The sequence below is a fragment of the Anser anser genome (assembly GCF_964211835.1).
Source record: "Anser anser genome assembly, chromosome: 4".
Taxonomy (NCBI): Eukaryota; Metazoa; Chordata; class Aves; order Anseriformes; family Anatidae; genus Anser; species Anser anser.
This window is the reverse complement of record NC_139724.1, coordinates 68,809,386-68,830,525: the sequence shown is the minus strand read 5'-3', so window position 1 is coordinate 68,830,525 and position 21,140 is coordinate 68,809,386. Positions and strand designations below refer to the sequence as shown.

At 39.3% G+C, this 21,140-nt stretch overlaps 1 protein-coding gene across 3 annotated transcripts in view; it reads left to right on the top strand.

The window, feature by feature from the left end:
• The window catches only part of DOK7 (docking protein 7), a 68,263-nt gene that overhangs the window by 4,063 nt on the left and 43,060 nt on the right, over positions 1 to 21,140 (top strand). For 2 of the 3 annotated variants that reach the window (XM_083832748.1, XM_083832750.1), the window contains exons 3-6: positions 21 to 266; positions 4,191 to 4,391; positions 13,063 to 13,182; positions 20,681 to 20,788. In XM_083832748.1, the coding sequence (XP_083688874.1) occupies positions 21 to 266; positions 4,191 to 4,391; positions 13,063 to 13,182; positions 20,681 to 20,788 (675 nt within the window). The remainder of the gene's footprint in view (positions 1 to 20; positions 267 to 4,190; positions 4,392 to 13,062; positions 13,183 to 20,680; positions 20,789 to 21,140) is intronic. The other variant, XM_083832749.1, reaches the window with a different exon arrangement.

Here is a 21,140-nt window from a genome sequence, read left to right as displayed (position 1 = left end):
TGCCTCATCATCTCTGACAGTTTTGCTTCTTTTAGACTGTTTGCTCATGCTGGTGTACAAGGATAAATCTGAGCGAGCGAAAGGGCATAAGGAGAGGAGCAGCGTGACCTTAGAAGACATCTGTGGCTTGGATCCTGGGCTCTCCTATGAGGGCTTGAATCACACGCTTGCAATCATCTGCCTTTCTCAAGTTGTGATGCTGGGATTTGAGAACAAGGAAACAATGTATGCGTGGGATGTACGAATCCGCTACAGTCTGGGGGAAGGTAACCTTTGTCTTTTCATACTCCCCCTCTTCCGCCCTCCCTCCCACCCCCTCCACCCAGGAAAAAAATCAAATAAAAACATAGACAAAATGCAAATAAAAAAGTATAGTTAAGGAGAAGACTTGCTCATCTGAGTGAAGAGACTGTGCTTCCCGTTAAATCGTAAACCCTTCCAACAAGTTGTGATTACTGTAGTGCCCAGTCCCATTGTTTAACTGAGAGAGCATTCAACTTAGTTTTTGACTTTGGTACTGAACGTGTGTAGCTTTGAAGCAAAGTGATCAGAGCTCTACTTCTGGTAACATAATTTACTTTGGGATTTTGATGACAGGATTCAGAGGGGGGTCCGAATTAAGAGAAAGAGAGTCCTGATTAGAATTTGGCTAGTTCAGTCCCAGTTTCCTGAGCTGCCTGCTAGCCTACCTAGAGGTGTTGCCTCTGATCCTTTATTTTGCTGCTAGCGTCTCCTTACAGGAAGAGACATCTCTCAATAAAGAATGTTGTTGGGCATGGTCTTTACAGGTATCTTCATTCTTATACGTCCTATTATTTTTTCTTAGTTAGCAGCCTTAAAATATACAGTGATGAAGAAAGAGTGATAACATTGGTAATCCATAGTAGCTGTCTTATATTTTTTTAAGTCATAACTAGGAAAGGAGGGTAGGTGTGTGGGAGAGATGCTCATTAGCTGTCATCATCATTTGTTACATATGCTTTGCCATCTGTTGTAGTTACAGACTTGTTGCTTTGCAAAGATGATCAGGGAATTTTACGCTAATAAAATATAGAGTATCAGAGACATGGATGCTTGGAACTATCAGATATGAAGCCTTGCACAAGAAAAGTTAGAGGGAGTCCCTGAACAATACAGGCAGATGTAGCTGCAGCAGTGGGGACACTGACAACGTAGCTGTGTTGTGTACTGGTTCTACTTCTTTACAAGTTTTGGGGTCTCTGTACAGCATAGGCTAGTCCTAAAGCATGGAGGGGAATTTGGATTTGGCAAAGTTGGTCTAGTTTTCATGAACTTGCTCTGGTGCAGTACTGGGATGGAGAGAGTATTTGATCTCAAGCTGGGTGTGAGAATTATGGTTGTGATAGGATGAAATGCAGAAGAAGTGAGGATTTTTTTTTTAATTCTCTGAATGAGGGGACGAATAGAGCCTATGGGGTGAAGGTATTGTTTCACATGTAGCCCTGGAGTAGAGACAGATGGGGGCAGTGTGTGAGTGGAGGTGAAGACGAAGGGAACAAGTATGATTGGTTGAATTGACAATAATTTGTAGAATGTTAATTGCAAAAAAGCTTAGGGGAAGGAGGAAAGACCAGGGTATGGAAAACTTGTTCAGGGTTCCATCTCCTGTGCTGCGTCAGGTAGGTGAAAGAAGTCAAACAGAACAGAATCTAGCTTGAGTAGAGAGAAAGAGAAAAGTGTAGAGACTACAAAGAGAAGATGGCAACTGTTTGATCTCTTTTTTTTTTCTTAAAGACTTTTCCTTAAAGACTAGTAGGGATGCCTTTATGTGCTTTGGAAGTAAAGTGGCTGGATGCTGAAAATAGACTGTGGACAGATGACCTCAGAGTCTGGGAAGCAAGAGAGGGCAAAAAAAATGAAGAGCTGATGCTGTTCTTGAATGAGGACCACAGAATGGAAGGAGTGTTCACTGAAATTCCCATTGTTTTCTCTGTTTTTCCCAGGTCAGGTGGATATGATTCGTAGGACAGCTCAAGGGAATATATGAACCAGCATTAGAGAAAGCAGGGGAATTAGGTGAGAGAGGCGTAAGCCATGTGTGAGAAGAGTGCTTATGTCCACAGCTCATTCTGAGAAAGTTAGCCTACTGTGAGCCACTGAATAACTGTGATGAGAAAAAAAATAGCTAAAGGAAATGAAAACCTTAGTATTACCTTCTGCTCATAGGTGTATTGAGCTAGGTATCTTGTGGTTGATTTATTTATTTGTTTATTTATTTTTACCCCAGAGCAGGAGTAGTACATGTCTGAGAAGGATTTTTGAAAAAATTGGAATTTACCAAGAAAGCAGCATATGGAAAAAGCTTCATGTCCAGACTTGGTTTTCCCTCTACTTTGTTTTTGCTCAGATTTGAGTATGTTGTTTCCTAACAGTGCTCTAGAATCTGAGTTCTGAGTTAACAGCTCTTTGTTTTTGGCAGCTATGGTACCTTGTAACTGATTGTGTTGAATCATGGTCTGTTCTTTTATGAGGCAGAAACGATGCTGATGCTTCTGCTCTTATGCTTTAATTGCTGGTGAAGTACCTCTGAAGTTAACCGTGCAGTGGTGTCCAAATTATATTAAAAATGACATATTGAACATCAGTTGTCAAGGTGGTTTGCTGTCTCTTTCATATTTTATGTTTAGATAGGTTGTGTAACATAATTGTGAGCCCAAAAGGGGATGTTGTGTGACTACTGATTTGCTCCTTAGCAGTATCACCACTGGCAAAGTTGTAAGGAGAGCTGTGGTTAGTTAGATCTCTCTCTGGCTCCTTACACATTTCACTCAAATGACTTTGTGGCTAATTCTGCTGGAGCCTTAGGGAACTTAGCAAATGTATGTCATGGATGAGGAGCTGACCTACAGCTAAGATGGTAACTAAGAATATAGCAACTATTCAGATGAGAAGCAAGGCTCAGACCTGGCTGAAATTCATGATACTTGAAGGAACATAGTCAAGAGGCAGGGAAGAAATCAGACTGCCTGGAAATTACCCTCTAGATGTCATAGCAATGAAGCTGTTTGTGTGATCTTTGATGAATAACCACAGTCCAAATCTTTGTGATTCCTGACAAATGCTCTACTGAAAATCTGGCTGGAAATGTAACAGCCCCAATCCTTCTCTATGTCAAGACTGACTGTGTGTGTGTGTGTGTCTGACCACATGGTGAAAGAAACTGGAGGAGTAGCGGAGGTCAAAGCAATTGTTTGAGAATTGGGTGCTTGCTGACTGAAATTGTTCCCTTTGAATCTCCACTGTGAGATCTGAGCCTCTGAAGTGCTCCCAATAGCTTACAATTCAAAATGCAACAACTCTGGAGAAGATGGGAGACCAGCCTAGAACAGCTGCTGCTGTAGGTAAGGACCCTTGCAGTGTAGGGGACACAGGAGCTGGGATTTGAACCTGAGGTTTATAAACTCGAATGAGATAGGTGTCTTCCCTTTTCCCCTACTCTGCTGGAGTTTAGATAGTGAAGCATGGAGAGTTAACTGACTTGTAAGAGTGTACATTACTTATGAATCACTTCATTTCCTAATAATTCGAAATGTCTGGGCATCTACCATCACCAACTTGCAAAAGATTCACAAAGGTGGGAAAATGTAACTTTCCCCATTTTACTGCCTGCTAGGGAAAGCAAAGTGCAGAAAGGATTAAAGCAGATTGTTAAAGGTTGCAAATGAATCAGTGACAGAGCTCTGGTTAGAACTTGCTGCTTCTTTGAGCCTTGACTTTTGGGCTCTTTGGGCGCTGTGTTATGTGTCTGTGTGCACACAAGTTGGAAGGGCTAGGCACAGGCTGTTTTTTTGGAGGAGGAGACAGAAAGAAACTGCTGTACTGATGGAAGAGGTATGACTGAAGCATGGGCTGGATAACTAATTTGAGGTAGGGATTATTCTGTTAGACTTTAGATAAATTAATACAGCATTAAGTTGTAGCATTACAGCTTAATCTTTTGTAGTATTAAGCCAATATATGTTTTCTTCTTAGACTAAATTGACATAACATAGAATAATGAGCTTATAGTTACACACGTGGGGTTGTTCAGGCTCTACCTAGAATCCCTGTGCTAGAGCCTGGTGGTGTGTGCAGGGGTCAGTCTACAGCTTAACAGAATGACTTGTTACATAAATCACACTACCTTACTTATATTTTCTGTAGTAATTTTTTTCTTCCTTATTTGATAGTTCATAGATTTCAGGTTTTTGTAGCACCTGGCACTAAACTCGAGAGTGGGCCTGCTACCCTGCACTTCTGCAATGACATCCTGGTCCTTGCCAAAGACCTTCCTCCTAGCGTCATGGGGCAATGGAAACTCTCAGACCTGCGCCGATACGGAGCTGTCCCAAATGGATTCATCTTTGAAGGGGGTACCAGGTGCGGCTTCTGTAAGTACAAACGGAACCTGTCTTCTAAACGTTGTTTGAAACCATTTTGTGGAAATGCAAATGCTCATTTTGTCAATGTAGAGTTTGTGGAACCAGCTGTGTAGCTTTGTCGTACAGTCAGCTTCATGTCAGAGGTTCCGTTCCAGTAAGTAAGTAGGTTTCTGCTGGCCTCAACGCTGGCGTTCAGTAACAACGTGACCATGTGGAGTTGTGGCTGAACATTGCTGTGTGGCTCTCCAGAAGATGTTCAGTCAGTTGTTGCTGGTAGACTCAGAGCAAGAATAAAGTAGTGAAATTTTAAGACCTGTGTCATCCAAGAGATAAGGCAAAATGGTTTAATGTTGAGATTATTAAATTATAATTGATCCTGTTGCCTGCAGAGGGAAAGTGATGCTGAAGCTTTGAAGTTACCTGCAGAATCAAGGCACTTGTGTAAATGCTAATATCTAAATCCAGTAAGGAACTCATTCCAAAAAGTTAGAAACTTCTGCTTGTTAGTAGCTTTGTCACTCTATGGGACCATAGGATTCATGGGGTCAAAACGAAAGCAAGCAAGCTGAAGCTAATTTCTGTTGCCTAGTAGCTAAAGTACTCCTTTAGTTTGGGAGAAATCTCTTTAGTGTTTTATTTGGGAATTTTCTGGTAAAATGCAAAAAACTATGCAAGAGCTGAAAAGAAAAGATGATTAATGCAGCAGATATATCATATACATCAGTTGGAAATGTCGGATTTTAACTTCCAAGGCAGAATTTGAAGCTATGCTGTACTGATGATCTTTGAGTGGAAATGGATGTGCATATTGCCAAATTGGATGTGAAGTTGTGTGACTTTTGCATAATACAATGTGAAAATAACTGATTTCTTCAATTACTAAAATAAAAAAACCAACAAACATAAAGTTTTCAAGTTGATTTTCTAGCAAAATTTGTGTAGGAAAGGGGAATAGTTTTGTCTGTTTTACAGTAGTGAGAGTTATTTGCTTTGTCTGTTGAAAAACACAGAGCTGAGTTACAGGGGTGGTTGGCATGGACTGAACAGTCGTATCCTGATTTCTGATTTAGGACACTTGCTTGCAATGCAGAAGACCCTACTTTAAATCTTTCCCTGCCTAATATAGTGGTTGGGGTTGGAGAGGGGTTTCCAGTGTCTGAAGGAATGGGTTGTAGGTACAGCTGGTAAGGAAACAAATCTGTTTTTTATTAAGGTTATTGTGTTTCAGTTAAAAGGTGTGGGAACAGGAACATGAGTGTCTTGTTCCCCAGTGGCATGGTTCAGACTGTCAGCTAGATGACTGGTTATAATGGGTAAGGGGAAGTCAGCACAGTCACCTTTTCCTCTCCTGTGATTCTGCAGATTCAAGTTTAGCTTGTGTCAACTGCAATTAGTGTACATCTGCCAACACCTGCAGTTTGGTTTGAACAGGCTTTCTTCCATGCAGAATAAAGCATTTGCATCTCTGTATGCAAGTGCCATTTTATCAGAACTCCGGCTCGCATTTAAATGTGTGCACTTCTGTGCAGACATAATTAGGGTCTGCTTTTTGAATTCTTAACTGAAAATAGAAAATCTTAAACTAAGCATTCAGAGTGCTTATGGGAAGAACTTTCCAAAACAGTGTTGTCTTTTTTTTTTTTTTTTTAACACTGCTGTACTTTTTAGAGTAGTAGTTTTTGAACTAATGAAATCTAAGATCATTCAACTGTGGAAAACTTATATTTAAAAAGTATAGGCAGCTGAAAAAAATGCTAAGCAATCTTTAAGTAAGATTGGCAATGGATTGATAACTTTTATAATCTGTGTAATCTATATAATTTGTCCAATGAGAGAATATAAAACTTAACTACAGGGGTAATTGGTAGTCCTGAGGCTCTCTTGGGAAGCAGAGCATCTGTAATTTTTAGTGAGTAGAAGGTAGAGCAGTACCTTCTGTGATATGTAAATTCTGTTTTTCCCTTGAATCCTAAAGCAGGTGCCTCAGAGAAAGAAGACAGTAATTTCTTACTAATAAGGGCTTCAATTAATGGCTTAATTTTTGGAGTACATAAATGATGGCAAATGGAGTGCCTGTGGATCCCACACATGTTTTATGCAGACTTTCATTAGAACATGGAAGAAGACAAAATAATGTTGAGGGCTATCCAGAAGTAGAAACGACTAGCAGAAAACAATGATGGATGTTGGGACTTAGGTTCTCCTTTAAAAAAACAACTGAACAAAACCCCCACAATTGGCTTTTTCTCTTTCGTGCTTTTTCCAGACGGACTGTTCAGCACTGACTGGCAAAGAACTTGCCACATATTCCTGAAGAGTCCCTTTGTAGATATACTGCAGTTTTGAGAGGACATTGTGATAGGGTATAGAGAATAGACGTTTAGCTCCCCTTAATGTGTGTGGTTTTTATTATAACGTTGATGAATGGATACAACTTCAGTTCTGGCTGTCATTCTTGAAAGGATTAAAGTAAGGGGTATTTGCAGATCAAAATGGCATGTGCTGACTTATTTATCACCTATCCTGTGTGGCAGTATCTTTCTTTAGTGTCTGCCTGAACCAAATTTGGGAAACGTGTGGTTCGCTACTTGCACACTTATTTGTGCTGGTTACATTGCAACCAGCCAGGAAATTGCTGCTGTGGTGTTTGCTGGTAGAGTCAGACCACCTCAGCTTGTAACAGGGCTGCAAGGATGTGCACGGGGTGAGGCTGGGTTTATGAATGCTGTGCTGTCAGGAGCTGTGGATGAGTAAGGAAGTGTCTCTAGTACAAGACCTTGTGCCCTGCCAAGATTCCCTGAGGATGTGGGTACCACTGATACTCCTTTGGTAGCCTGTGTGGCCTTATGAGCGCTGCAGACCAACAAAGGAGGTGGTCTGCAGGAGGTGAGTAACAGGAAATTAGACGCCTGAGCCACTCTCCTGCCTGCTGGACTCTTGTCTTGCAGGTATCTCTACGACAGCTTTCTAGAAGGTCCTGTAGAGCCTTGCTCTGTGAAGTATAATACATGCTCCTTGGTTGTACAGCTTACCAAAATAGTGTTTGTTTTTTATTTGCTGTTGGTGGGTTGCCTGTGTCCAGAAATCTGAGTATAGTATCTCCACAGCAACTGTTTTGAGGACACCTCAGTCCTAGTTTCCAGTGCTGTATTGCTGAATACTCAGCTTAAAGAAAGAAGGTACATTTTGGTAGGACTGACCTCAGTCCTAAATTACTGGTTTAAAAAAAACAAACATAAAACAAACAAACAAACAAAACAAACAAAAACCCTTTTCTCTTCCTTTGATTTTTTTATAATGAAACAGAGTGGGTCTGTGTTATTGACTATGTACTGTTATGTACTGTTATGATCTGTATTTTTTATTGGAATGGAATATATTAGATTACTAGTATATCACCCTGTAATTCTAAGCGTTACTCGTGATGTTGTTAAAGACGTGTATTTCTCCAAATAAAGTTAGAGCAGTAAGTAATATGAACCATGTTTGCGATACCAAAAATGGTCAGTAGCCTGTATGTGAATATAGATGACCTTCAGTTTGTATTTCATTTTCATTATAGTGTTTAGGGAATATCTGTTTCAGTTTTCTTATTGGGTTAGGTAGCAAATGCAAGCACATATTACAACATTACTAACATACAGGAACTTTCATTTACTTTACTTACGTTGAACATTTTAGTCTCTTTCATGTCCTTTGTCACCAGGTCCACCACCCCATTCAGCAGTAGGCTGAAGCCTGACCTAGTTTTCCTTTTTCTGCTAATACACTTGTAGACACCCTTCTTGTTGCTCAGTCAGCTGAAATCAGTCAGCTCTCCTGGATCCATCTTCTCTCCAGGACTGCGTACCTTGGGATTCTTCCAAGTAGATTCAGGGTCAATGAACAGGCTAAATTCTGCTCCTGCAGACTGATTCTGGGAGGTGGGAGTGAAGATGTTCTGGGTCCCTAGGTAAGCATTAAAATAATAATAACCAAACAAACCTGGAATTTTTTTATTTTTTTTTCTGGGTTGCCTTACTGGAGAGGACACTGAAACATCTCTAGAACAGTTGAAGTGGTGGTGGTTGTGTTGCTCTGCGTGTCTCTTCTGGTTGTCATACTACTACGGAGTGGGAAACCTCGGTTCTTGGCCTCCTTCAGGGCTTCAAATCTTTGGTTTCTTCCCGCTGAGGAGCAGCTGGTGCCTGCAGAAAGAAGGGTCTAGGTTCAGTACGGGGCCTGGAAGCTGTCTCACTGGGATCAGAAGAGAATAGTGCAGTATGCCTCTGTAGCCTTGCAACTGGGAGCACAGCTACGGGGACAGAACCCATATTCTGGTCACTGCTCCTAAGCTTAAATGCTTAGCTCCCAAACTTAAAGCTTGGTTGTGTAAGAAAGCCCCAAAGTAATAGGATATATAAATAGCTCTCCAATTACATTATTTAGTTAAATTGTGGCATATCTTCTGTAAGTAGTTCTGGATTTGATGCAGTTGCTGTGCTCCAAGAATTTCAGCTGATTTGGGCTTATTGATTGCGGCTGTATCTTATTTCCGCATTGCAGAAAACCTAAATGGTTTGCTTCATAGGCCAGGATGCCAGCTGTGTAAAGAATGTCTGGTATGAAATGTGGATGGATGATACAAATGTGAAGCTATTGGTGATGGATTTGCTCCAGGAGCTTGAAGCACTGAATTACCTACGTTATGCTGAAGTTTTTCCCCCCAGCTTCCCTCTCCCCTTGAAGCTCACCCTAATTTCTGGGTGCTGCTTTTAAACAAGGGAATAATCTGTGTTTTTTTTTTTTTTTCCTTTTTACACTACTGTAAATTGGGAGTATGCCCCAGAAATATGAGTCAAATTGGTACAGATGAAAAAAGGAACAAATAAGATACCTTATCTTTCAAGGGAAACTTTTCTGGTTTCAGGAAGATATTCTGCATTTCTTGATATACCCTTAATTAAAGTGGTGTTTGAAGTTGTGGTGAGGCATACCCAAATAAAGAATCTAATTTCTGAGTGGCTGCCGACTGTTTCTGAAGGTCCAATGCTGTTTTGAACACCGGGGTTGTCATGACTCTCTAATCCTTTAGAAAGAATCAAAGTGTGCATTAGGCTAGAATGTGGTCTTGAGTCTTGTAGAGCCATTTATGTCCATGGTCTTCTAAATTCTTTTTAAAAATTTTCCGGCCTAATTTTTTGTTCGTATATCCAAGATTGTTATACTGGCATTGCCCTTTAGCATCATATTCTCTTTCTCTCTCTCTGATGTTTACCTTCTAGGACATTTATAGAGCCTTCATTTATGCTCCGTGTCTCTTTTGCTAGGCTAAGCAAGCCCAGCTGTCTTATCTTCCCTGTAAGATAAAGCAGCTTATCAGTAGCTCTCCAGTGTACCTGTTTTTTAATATGAATTAATCTTTGGCTGCAGGCCACCAGAATTATGAAGTATTTTGAAAAGGGTCCTACTATATTTTTGAGCACCATAATAATGTTTCTTTTTTTGTTTTGAAGTGTCTGTCTCAATACCTGGCATAGCTGAGAACCTTTGGTTGCCAGGGCCAGATGTTTTTGCATCTTGTCCTCTGCCTGTGCATGGGCAAAGGGACAAAGAGCATATTAATTGTGGTACAAAATAGCATGCTGTGGTTGGAAAGTTTACTTATTGAATTCAAGCAACTTCTTTCACTAAGTCTCTTACCCGAGGGAGGAAGGGGGGGGACAGGGAGAGAGTGCTCTTCAGTCTAGCAAACAGCTGCATGGTATTACAGTGATGCATACCACATATTCCTCAGCTTCCAAATGCTTGTGAACCAAATCTGTTCCAGCACATGACTGAGATGTGTAATTTCTAGTAGTGAATTTCTCAACTTTCTCAAGAAAGCAGAGAACAAATGTAATTGCTGGCGTTTATGTATGTTTTCAGAGCATAACTTCTTTGAACCTTACCTAGTCATTCATCTCACCTGATGTATTTTGCAAGGACTGATAAGCTTCTTCCATCCTTCTAGTTCTGTCTAAAAAACAAAACAAAACCAAAAAAACCCATGTCTTATGCAAGTTGATCAGCAATTATGGTGACCAAGCGAATAACAGAATCTACAAAGAAATGATGGATATGTGCATATATTGGATTTGAACCCATGGACACGTGTCCATACACTGTTTGCATGAGTTACATACAGGCATTCATGTTTGTTTTTGGAATTTCCAAATGTGTATTAGTTCTCCACAGAAATTATCCCTTCAGTTAAGTAGCCCATTCATACAGAAGTAAATTTCTTCACACATTTACTTTTTTTGTTTAAAGTTACAGGCTTGTAGAGCTTCTCAGGAGTTTAAGAAGGACTCTTCTTAACAATAGTGATAAAAGAACAAGCAGTCCAGATGTAATCTTTATGTACAGAAACACTGGAGCTATCTTATTTTCCTGAATGGTAACATGGTTGTGTAGGATTCTGCTGGGATATTAGGCGACATAGTCCATCACCGTGCTTTAGATATGAACGTCCTCTGTTATTTTGTCTCTGTATCCCGGTTGCTTTTTGTGTGTGGGATGAGAAGGTCATGTTCAGCAAAGCCTTGTGCCACTCTGCTTCCTCAAGAAAGGCATGTCATTTGGCATCAGCGTGATTCATGGGGGAAGAGTCGTACCCTTTAAGATGAGGCAAACTGATTTCTACTCAGTGGGGGAATGAGGAAGGAGCTCAGATCAAGAGCCGAATTTCAAGTTTCTGAATGCATACTTTGCACCCAACTCTTTCTAACACAGAGTTCTCTGACTCTTTGTCATCTCTTGGAGAGGGGGAAATGAGACAAAACTGTGTGAGTCACCACCTGAAACTTTCATACCTGTCAGACTGCATGGGTAGTGTTGTAATCTCCTAGATGGTTTTTGATACTGAAGCCATTGCGTGTGTATGTGCTGTGAGAAAGTGCAGGACAAATACCCTTTAAAAACAACAATAAATAGCAGTATCAAAAAAATGTAAAGTAGGATTTTCTGTGGTTTATGTTTCATGAGCTAATGTGTGTGTCAGTCTTAATTCAGTTGCTTAAACATAGCTTTGTGTTTTAATATTTGTCTAACTTGAGTCTCAAGTAATGTTTCAGACCTTATACTCTGGAAATGTTGGCGAGCCAATTCTCTAGTATGTCTGAATGAGTACCAGCAAATGAATTCTAATTCCAGTTGAGTTTATAGCAGTTTGCCAAATGAAATAAACTGGACCAGGAGCAGGATTTCTTTCTTTGATTAGAAAAGTGTTGATCAGTAAGATCTGAAGAGGAATGTATCTGATGGTGTGATATAGCAAATTAGAAGATGCTGCCAGCACTGTAGTCTTGAACAGATTTAAGCAGAGCAGGCAGAGACTTAGATGTGGTAAAAACTAGGAATGACACAATTGTGGACCAGAAATTGCTTTCTCCTGGAGTGGACAGTTTACTCCTTGCTGGCTATATCTAATTTCCTAAAATATTTTGTGGTCTACTTTTTATTATCACCTTTATTTGAATCCAATAGCTCTTTGTCAACCAATCAAAAGCATATCCATTGCTCAAGTGAAATGTGGATATCCTGTTGGATAGGACTGGGCATAGGTGTGGGAAGTGGTGGGGGTGGAAGTGTTCTGGTCAAGACCAGTGCTGCTGCTTAAAGTAAAATTGACAAAGATATCCATGCAACTCAGAAGAGGCTAGAGAAATATATAGAAGTCAAATTTATGCCCAGATTAAGGGCCCAAGCTCCTATGAGAGTAATGTGTAAAATTCTTTGCAGGACTAAGATATGATTTCTGGTTGTCTAGTGTGCTTGGTTCTGGTGAACTGGCAGCACTTTTTAAAAGTCTATTTTCTAATTTCACTGATTACTGGGGTGGAGGGTATTTTGCCTAATGTTTTCAGATCATCAAGAAGGCCAGCTACACTTCTTTTCTGATGCGAGTACGGTTTGGGCTGAAGGTTCTCAAACAAAATGTTCTGTGGAGCATTTTTAGTCTTGTGTCTTGTCCATGTAGCTATATATCATGCAGCTCAGAACTTGTTTGTTTATTTAGTGATTCTCATTCTAATTTTGCTTGGGGCTATTCTTAATGAATGGAAAGCAAAATATCAGAATAGAGTGAAGGGTAAAGATCTGATGACAACCTGTGGAGTCGTGTTACGTTCTGTTAATAATAGGCACATAGGACTTAGTCTAGGTTGTTTTAACAAGTAGAAAAATATATAATATAACACAGCAATATAACAAAATCCCGATCAATATAGGATATAAAACACTGTTCTTTGATAAAATTGGGTAAAAGTAGAATTAACCTGGCTCATTTTGCTTTGACACTTTCAGTATCCCTGACACTTGCATAGCTAAGATTGGATCTACAAAATTCTGGGGGTAACTGAGAGTAAAAGACCCAGACAGCTGTAGAGCATATGGTTTGTGTTTTGTCATTGCTCTAACTGTCTGCGTTGCAGAAAATCAGCTTAAATGATTAGTTAGCTGTTGAATTTATGTGTATTTTCATGACATACTGTGTATGCTGACCCATTTTTGGTTTTCTGTTTGCAGAATGTCTTGTGGATTTCTTTCATGGCTTGCACTTTATATGGTTTTGATTGCTATGTTATAAATAGCTTCAGCTAAATATATTTCTGATGTATCCAGGTGAAAAAACACGTATTTATGTTGTGTTTTCTTGCAGGGGCCGGTGTTTTTTTCCTTTCTTGTGCTGAAGGGGAGCAGATCAGCTTTCTGTTCGACTGTATCGTCCGTGGCATCTCCCCGACGAAAGGCCCTTTTGGTTTGCGTCCAGTCCTACCAGGTTAATATAGGAAGTACAGCGTGACCGAGCAAAGTAGGAACTTGCCATGTCTAGCACTTACTGCTCTGATTGTAAGAACAGCTTGCAGACACTAAGGGTGCAGAAAGTGCAAAGTGGTTTTCATTCTGAAATGTCACAGTACAGATGTATCAGTTGAATGTACCCAGTTTCACCCCGTTGCTCTGGATCATTCAGATTTCTGTTGATATTGCTATCTTTAGCCTTCTCTTTTTTAAAGATACTAAAATATAGCAATTTGAGTTGAGAAGATTCCTAACCTTTGGTCTTAAACTTGCACAGTGCAACTTGGATCCATGTCGGAATTACTATTTTGATAGTTTAATGAACTGAATCCTGGAAAACTAACTTCTGGGGTATTTTGAGTTCATCGCAAACACTTAGAAAAGTCTTGCCAACCTTAAACTTTGTCAGGTCTCCATATCAGTTTCAGTTTTGCAGTTTTTTTTCTTTTTTCTGATGTGCAAGGATTAAATTCCTTTTCTAATTTCATGGTAAATGCTGCACATACTGTAATGGTCGGAGAGGAAATTAGAATCACAGTAAGCCCTGTTGCCTTTTGACTTCAGCAGATGAAAAAAATACAATGTTGAGTTGGAATGATCCTGTCAAACAGGGCAAGTGTGTGGAAATAAGATTGCAGAAAAATGTATTGGCAATGTGATATTGTGGAAATAGGCTGAAAGAATGGTGAAGGACAAGGCAGGATGTGTAGGAAATATTTAAAGTTTCTGTTTAAGTGTTAGACGTTTAATAGGTGTTTTACAAGGTTTTATCACTGTTGTAAGATAATCAATTTCAGGAAGGAAATATGATGGAAGATGTTAGGTCTGGATATGAAACTTGTGAAAATAAACTGCAAAAAGTTAGTTAAGGTAAACAAAGTAGCCACAAGGCTCATTTTCTTTTCTTCCCATTATTGTAACACCAAGGTAAATTAAACAACCAAGTGGCATAGTAGGCAATGAGACCTCATTCTCCTTATATGACGATGTGTTTACATTGAACTAAGAGGAGCGTTTAAAAAACAAACCACCACCACCAGAAAAACAATCAACCCACCTCACTCCCCCTAAAACAGTGCTGATACTTAAAGCTTTGCCACTGAATGCGTATCTTCTGTATTTCTAAAACTTTCCCCAAATATTTCATTTAACAAAAATGGATATCCAGAAAAAATATGCTTACAATGACTTTTTCATTTAAATTTATTGTTACTATTTTTTTAATGATGGCACATTCTTTGAAAAATGTTTTTTTAGGGACATGTAGAAGTAAATTTGCTTTTGCATTAGTTATCAATTCAGTTATCGTTTGTGCATTGTTATACATAGCTACATACCACATTCCTTTCCCTCCTTCAAGCGTTCTGATCTCAGTGAGTACATCCAATGGATGTGGAAAGTCCTGAGGATGGGTTGGTGATTTCTGCAAGGGAAGACCTCTTTTCTGGGGTCTGTTTCGTTTGTCTTCTCGGCTTGATGGACCTGCCACTGAGATGTAGTCAGCCATTGGATTTCCATTTGTTTCCCTGGTCAAGACCAGTGCTCTGTAGGGAACTGTGCTCATGTTCTTGCATACTCCTCTGTGGCCCCTTTCCAAGCTACTTTGGTCCATCTAACTTTTATTTTCTTGTATCTCTAACCTTGTCTCTTCCACTTTTTTGTTACCCAAGTAATACCTTCTCCTTTGTAGAAACTTTTTATTTTTCACGTTCTCCTCCATTTATTGTCCCATTTAGAAGCTTACACAGACCTGTTTAAGGCACATACACATATACAATACTAGTGATTCATCCATAAACTAACCTCACTTATCAAGTATGCTGCTGCACAAAACCTGCTGTATTTCTTGAAAAGGTCAAGTTTCTACCAGCTGCATACTGTATCTGGTAAGAGTACTGGAATGCACGCAACCTTTTGAAAGGGATATGGTAAATAAATTAGTCATCTGTACACCTCAGATAACTAGATAGAATGCCCAGTTTGGGGATTTTTACAAAAAACATCTATTCAATGTTATTCATATTTACTGCAGTACAGAGTGCTACAAACCCTTGACAGTGCTTTGTATATGCAATATTCTGTTTTTGTGTAATTTAATTTGCTTAGAAGCTTTCATAGGAAGCAGCCTTTTCTCCACGGTTTGCCATTTGAATTTGGTTTCTTTGGACTGTACCTCTCCAACTTAAACATGAAATACGCTTGAATAACTATTAGGGATTCCCAAGAAAGGAAAACACACAAACCCAATCTTATGGAGAAAAAACACGGTGAAAAAAAAGTCATGTTAACAGTATTCTTGGGCTCCAGTGCACGCATAACAAATATAGTCAGCATTTGTTTAGTCTGCCATTTGAAAAGGGTAATGAATGACACCAGTGGCTCCTTACGTACAAACACCTCATTTAACTATATAGTTAAATGGAGCACTGAAGTATATAAATATATACATGTACACTGCATGTGCAAAGGAAATTTGATCAAGTACTATATTCACATCTTCATTTCGGGATTGTAGTTTTAAAAAATACACCCTATTTCTTTAAAAGCTTGGTATTCTTATATAGATGCATTTGATTACTGTGTGTATTTATGTCATCTATAAAATATAAGTGAAAATACTGTAGAGTGGAACTCATAAACTTGACTGACCCTATAGCAGGTAGCAAAATCTGGTCTGACCTCTCATAACTGACCCTGCTTTGAGCAGCAGGTTGGACTGGAGAACTCCTGTTATCCCTCCCAACCTGAACTGCTCTGTGATTTTCTTTTTGAAATGGATAGCAAATGAATGTGAATATTATAATGATAAAAATAATTCCATTATGTGCACTTACGAAATAAAATAGAAAATGAAAAGAACGTTAGCTCTTTTACAGTTTACCACTGTATAGTGCTTATTTTGGGAGCCCATCAATTTAGAAGCTGCGTACCAAAACGCAGTTGATTTGTTAAAGGCTGCATAACCAGGTCTCACATTTTAAGACATGACATTGAGCGGGTATCCAAAGGTAGTGTATGTATCTGTAGATGTTTTTAGGCAGTGTAATATTTTAATAAAGGACTTAATTGAGTGACAGGAGGTCTTTGGATGGCTTATTTTTCCCCAGCTGCTAGCTGATATAATTGCTGTAATTGGCTACATGCACAGTCTTTTTTTTTTTTTTTTTTCCCTTGAGAGGATATTTAGTAAACCAGGCCAGAGAATTTTTTGTTCTTGTCTTGACAGAAATCTAGGTATTGACAAAGTACTGAATCAGTGATGGCATGGTTTGTAATCTATACTGAATTTACATGCATGTTATCTGAGAACTGTTTGCTTATCAGGTGTGTGGTGAATTCCTTCTTTTCACTAACAAGATTCATCTTGAATTCCAAAGGTGAACATAGCAAAGGGCCAACAATCTATTGGTAATATCCTTCGTTGCTGCATGGGGCAGATCTGTACCCTGTAAACCTGGCTAAGGCTCAGGGACAGCCTAGTCTTGCAGGCTGGAGAGACTCCAAGTGTAATGTCGATAGTCTTGATGCTCTCTTTTAATTTTGGAAGCTTTTTCAGGCTGCTTTGTGACTGACTGGAGAATGTGCAGTGCTGCTTGCTGAGGATCTATCTGATGCTCTTTCATTTTGTCGAAGCTTGATACACCTTTGACCATTGCAAGACAGCTCTGTGGCTGCCTTCTGCACTATCTGTACCAAGTGGATCCTCCTCAAACTTTTAGGACATCTTTGCATTCCTCCAGACATCTTACAGGGTGTGGAGATGTTAGCATGAAGGTGAGGGGCCAGGCCTGATTTGCAAATGTGACTGCAGTTACAAAGGAAGAAAGGACAGATGTTCAGCCTAATTTATCTAACTTTGTTTAGCAAAGTAATTAACCAGTTGCATTTTAAGGATGCATATAATCAAAAATATCTTAGGTAGCTGCTGACTTAACATGATATGATGCATTCTTCCTGACAGGTGCTTACCAAACAACCTTGGAGCTTTGAATTACAATGACAATTTATTTGTGTATTACCAAAGTATTCAAAATCTCCCACGATGAGCAGCTGATGTGGCTCTAATGAATAACCACCAACGTAATATAAAAATAAAGTCTCCATCAGAGACATTTTTAGTCCAGCCAAATTTGATGTAATCCTTTCCTCTTTGCCCCAAAGCAGGGTTTACGAAAATTTCAGTGACTGCCTCAAACAGATTTTTCTTTATAGCAAGGAAACCATTTCTGGTTGGGAAATGATAAAAGCGCTTTCTTAATTGAAGGACTTAAGTGAATCTAACTGCTTAAATTCCATGGGAGTAAATCACACTATAGGATGCATTTGTCTAGAGTTTGGGAAATGAAGGTACCAAATTGCCCTGAGTCGTTGGAACTACTGTAGGATGTTGTGTGGGCAGAAGCTGCCTGAACTTCCTTGGACAGCTGCCTCAGTACCGGTCATGCTGCTGCTGTCCTCCTGAGTTAGTAATATGGCAAATTATTCCACAGTTACTTAGAAGCTTTGAGGTACAACTGTTGAGGAAAAAAAAAACTTTCTACTTTTTTTTTTCTTTTCTTCTTAACCTTATTTATAGGTTGATACAACAGCAGAGCATAGGTTATTCTGGGTGGCTGCCAGTGACTTCAGACCTTATCTTTTAGTAAAACCTCCTGATGACTGATTGGTAGTCTATAATAAAAAATTCTGGTATAAGAATGCACTCCTGGGAAATGGTATTTTGTGTGTTTTCTATAGAAGTCTTGCTTATTAGCAGAGAACTTCATGGTTAAATGTGAAACAAAGACTGCAGTAAAACTGACAAACTAATGTTAATAACATCTGCCTAAGAGTTTAGGTCTACGTACACATTGTAGGCTTTTGAGTTGTTTCTCTAGGTGTCTTCTAGTGCTTGCTGAAAAAGGGTTCTTGTAATCCTTTTTCCCCAAGACTGGGTAATGAGAGGTCAGAGCACATAACTATGAACCCAGTTTTCAGATAGCAGTTTCTATCTCACGAGCGATGTGGCAAGGAGGGTCTTATACACAGGGGATCTGTGTCTGTAGGTGTGTATTAGCTGATTAGGAAGTTGGTTTCAAGAAGCAATTGAGCATCTGAAATGTGGAACTTAATGATTTACTTCTAATTCCCTTCTACCTCCCCATCTTGTATTTTATTCAAGGCCATTTTTGCAGGAGCAATTTCTTGGCCAGTTTGTGATTTTTATTTTTTATTTTTTAATTTTAGTTCGAATGCCTTTTCCTTCTGCAAGAGGGATAACAGTTATTAAAAAGCTTATAGCTGTGTATGTGCTCTAGTAACATTCTGAAAATCAGTATGCATCAAGCAGTCAAATTTGTGAGGAAAGGGGAAAGATCTTTCCTACTGATAGTTCTTTGTTGTTGCAAGGATTGCTGTCTGTTGCATCCTGGTTTGACTAATTTGCGGGTCTGTTATGCTAACTTTCCATTCCAAGTGCTCGTGAAACCTTTTTGAACCTTTTTAGACATGAGAGCATTTAGCTACATACAGTAGAGTAACTGGAGCCGAGGACATCTGAAAACAGATTCAAGCAGCAGCCTGTGACGCATTTTGCCACCGAGGAGATCCTTGCATAGACCTGTCTGAGTTGCACCATAGGTGCTGGTGGCCAAATCTCGGATCTGCCTTTGGCAGAGATCCATATGGAAGCACTGGGGGTTTCATTTGAGTAAGCAGTGACTCGAGCAGGTTTGAACTAGTCGGTACTTAATGTGAGTTGTATTGCAGGGGAAATAGGAATGGAGACCTAACAAAATAATAATTAAAAAATCCATATCAAACAGTCCTCTTTTCTGTTCTGAAAGGTAGGTTTGGAAGGTGCCAGACACTGACATCAAGTGCTGTTTCAGCTTGGAGACACAGGGGTCGCAGACTCTGTTTGTCACAGGCTATCACAGGCCTTGTTGTCCTGTCCCTGTTAGAACATCTTTGATTTCCAACATATGCTGTTATAGCAGGACTGTGTGTATGCCTGGCTTGTTCTGCTAATCTTATCCAGATAGCTAAATACGGAAAACCCCTCTATGTGGAGAAGAAAGTTCAGCATTGTCACTTTTGCTCCTGTGATGCAGTCCCATCTGTCCAGGACAGGTCAGAAAGTGTGAATAAGGCCAGGGAAGAGAAAGAATTAGTGATATAGGGACTTGTATGTAGCTTCAGCTCATCTGGAAAAGCCACTTCCCCTGACTATGAGCTTGCTTTGACTTCTATGTTGACGACATCAAACCCAAGTCTTTAGAAATGGAAGGACCTGGGCTGAAAAGGAAACCGTCCTTTCATCATTTCAACTATTTTTTTTTCTTTTACTAACTCAACCATAGCAATGTGTAGCCATTTTCTTCCTTTTCCCCTTCTTATTAAATGATTCAGTGATTAAATGTTTTTGTGGTGTGCTGTTATTTCAAAGTTGATCAAATATACAAGAGCCACAGCTGTGAGGAAGCTAATCTGCTTTATCTGTCATTAATTCCTTTCCCTGGATAATTGAGGGCTTCTGAAACTTCTGATGATGAGCAAGTTAGCAGACCATATCCTTTGCAACTGCTGAACATGACACAATTGTTAGTGCTGTTCGAAGAAATCTGCAAGATTTCTCTTGGGATGATGGTTATGATTACTTTTGACATCTGGTTTTGTTGCTATGCCTAGTTGCAAACCAAGTGGTTTAGAGGAAACTGGTCTGTTTTTCTGATGAAAGTTCTCCCACATTCTGTGTAACTTCTGGTTTTTCTGTTGGAACGGAAAGAGTGTTCTGCAGCGAAGCAATTTTAGCTGGAATGGCAAATTCGCTAAAATGCATGGAGAAAGTCCCTGTAGCATATTTTAGTATTGTTTTTTATCGTTCTGTTTTACCTTGTATTGAACAGGAACACACTCACCACACTGCTTCTCCTCTGACTTCTGAACTCAGTGATGTTCTGAACATCAAACTTTAAAGCAATGTCTTTGCAAATACGTGATCTGCATCAGTTGTAAGGGTATCAAATAGTTTAAGCACTATGATTGTAGCTTTATTAAGTAGATTTATAAATTTGTAGGATGACAAATTCTGTTCTATCTTGATGATAAAATACCTGGTGAGTTTGGTGAAACCAGGACACGTTTTATATGTTGTGTATTAGCTTTTAACTCCTATAGACCTGCTGGATGCTAATTATTATGTAGCTATTTCCTCCAGTACAGTTCTCTTCTGGGTTCTGTCCTTGGTGGCAAATCTTACTGACATTGGGTATAATCTCCAAAAGTCTTTGACATTTAAAATTATGACTGGTTATGTAGCATTTCTTCAGGATGTGTTTGAAGGCAGATTGTCCCATATATTTTCCAATCAGCATTTTCCATCTCCTGTAACACAAGAATAGAGTGTCTAACATAAGAATGCTTTTTAAATTTTTATTTATATATTTTCCTGTGTCATCTTCTTTTTATTTATTTATTGTATGTTCCTTTTAAAGATCCAAGTACAAATCCAGCCTATTCAGAAGAAAGATTGGCTCATGAAGCTTTGCAATTAGAGAAGCGCTTGAGCTTGCTGTCCCATACAAGTCGCCAGGGCAGTGGAGGTGAGAAGTGTCTTTAATTAAATAAAGATAAATGGTGTTCCCTTCCTTTCTGGGCTTTAGGAATGACCATGTGTATATAATTATAAGATGGTGAGCTTAAAAGAAAAATAATAGAGCGATGGTCAAGATGTTTCATTTGAGCTGCTGTTGCAGAGTGAGTTTTGGATCAAACAGTATTAATATAAGAGAATCTTTTAGTATGCTGAATCCTGCTGAAACTCTTCATGTGTAACTTCAAATGAACTGCCTGTGACAAGTTTGGTATCTGATTAAGTACTTGACTCATGTCAGCCTGTGAGATGAACTGACTTGTGTAGTGCATGCAGCAGGCTTACAGCAGATATTTGTAGTA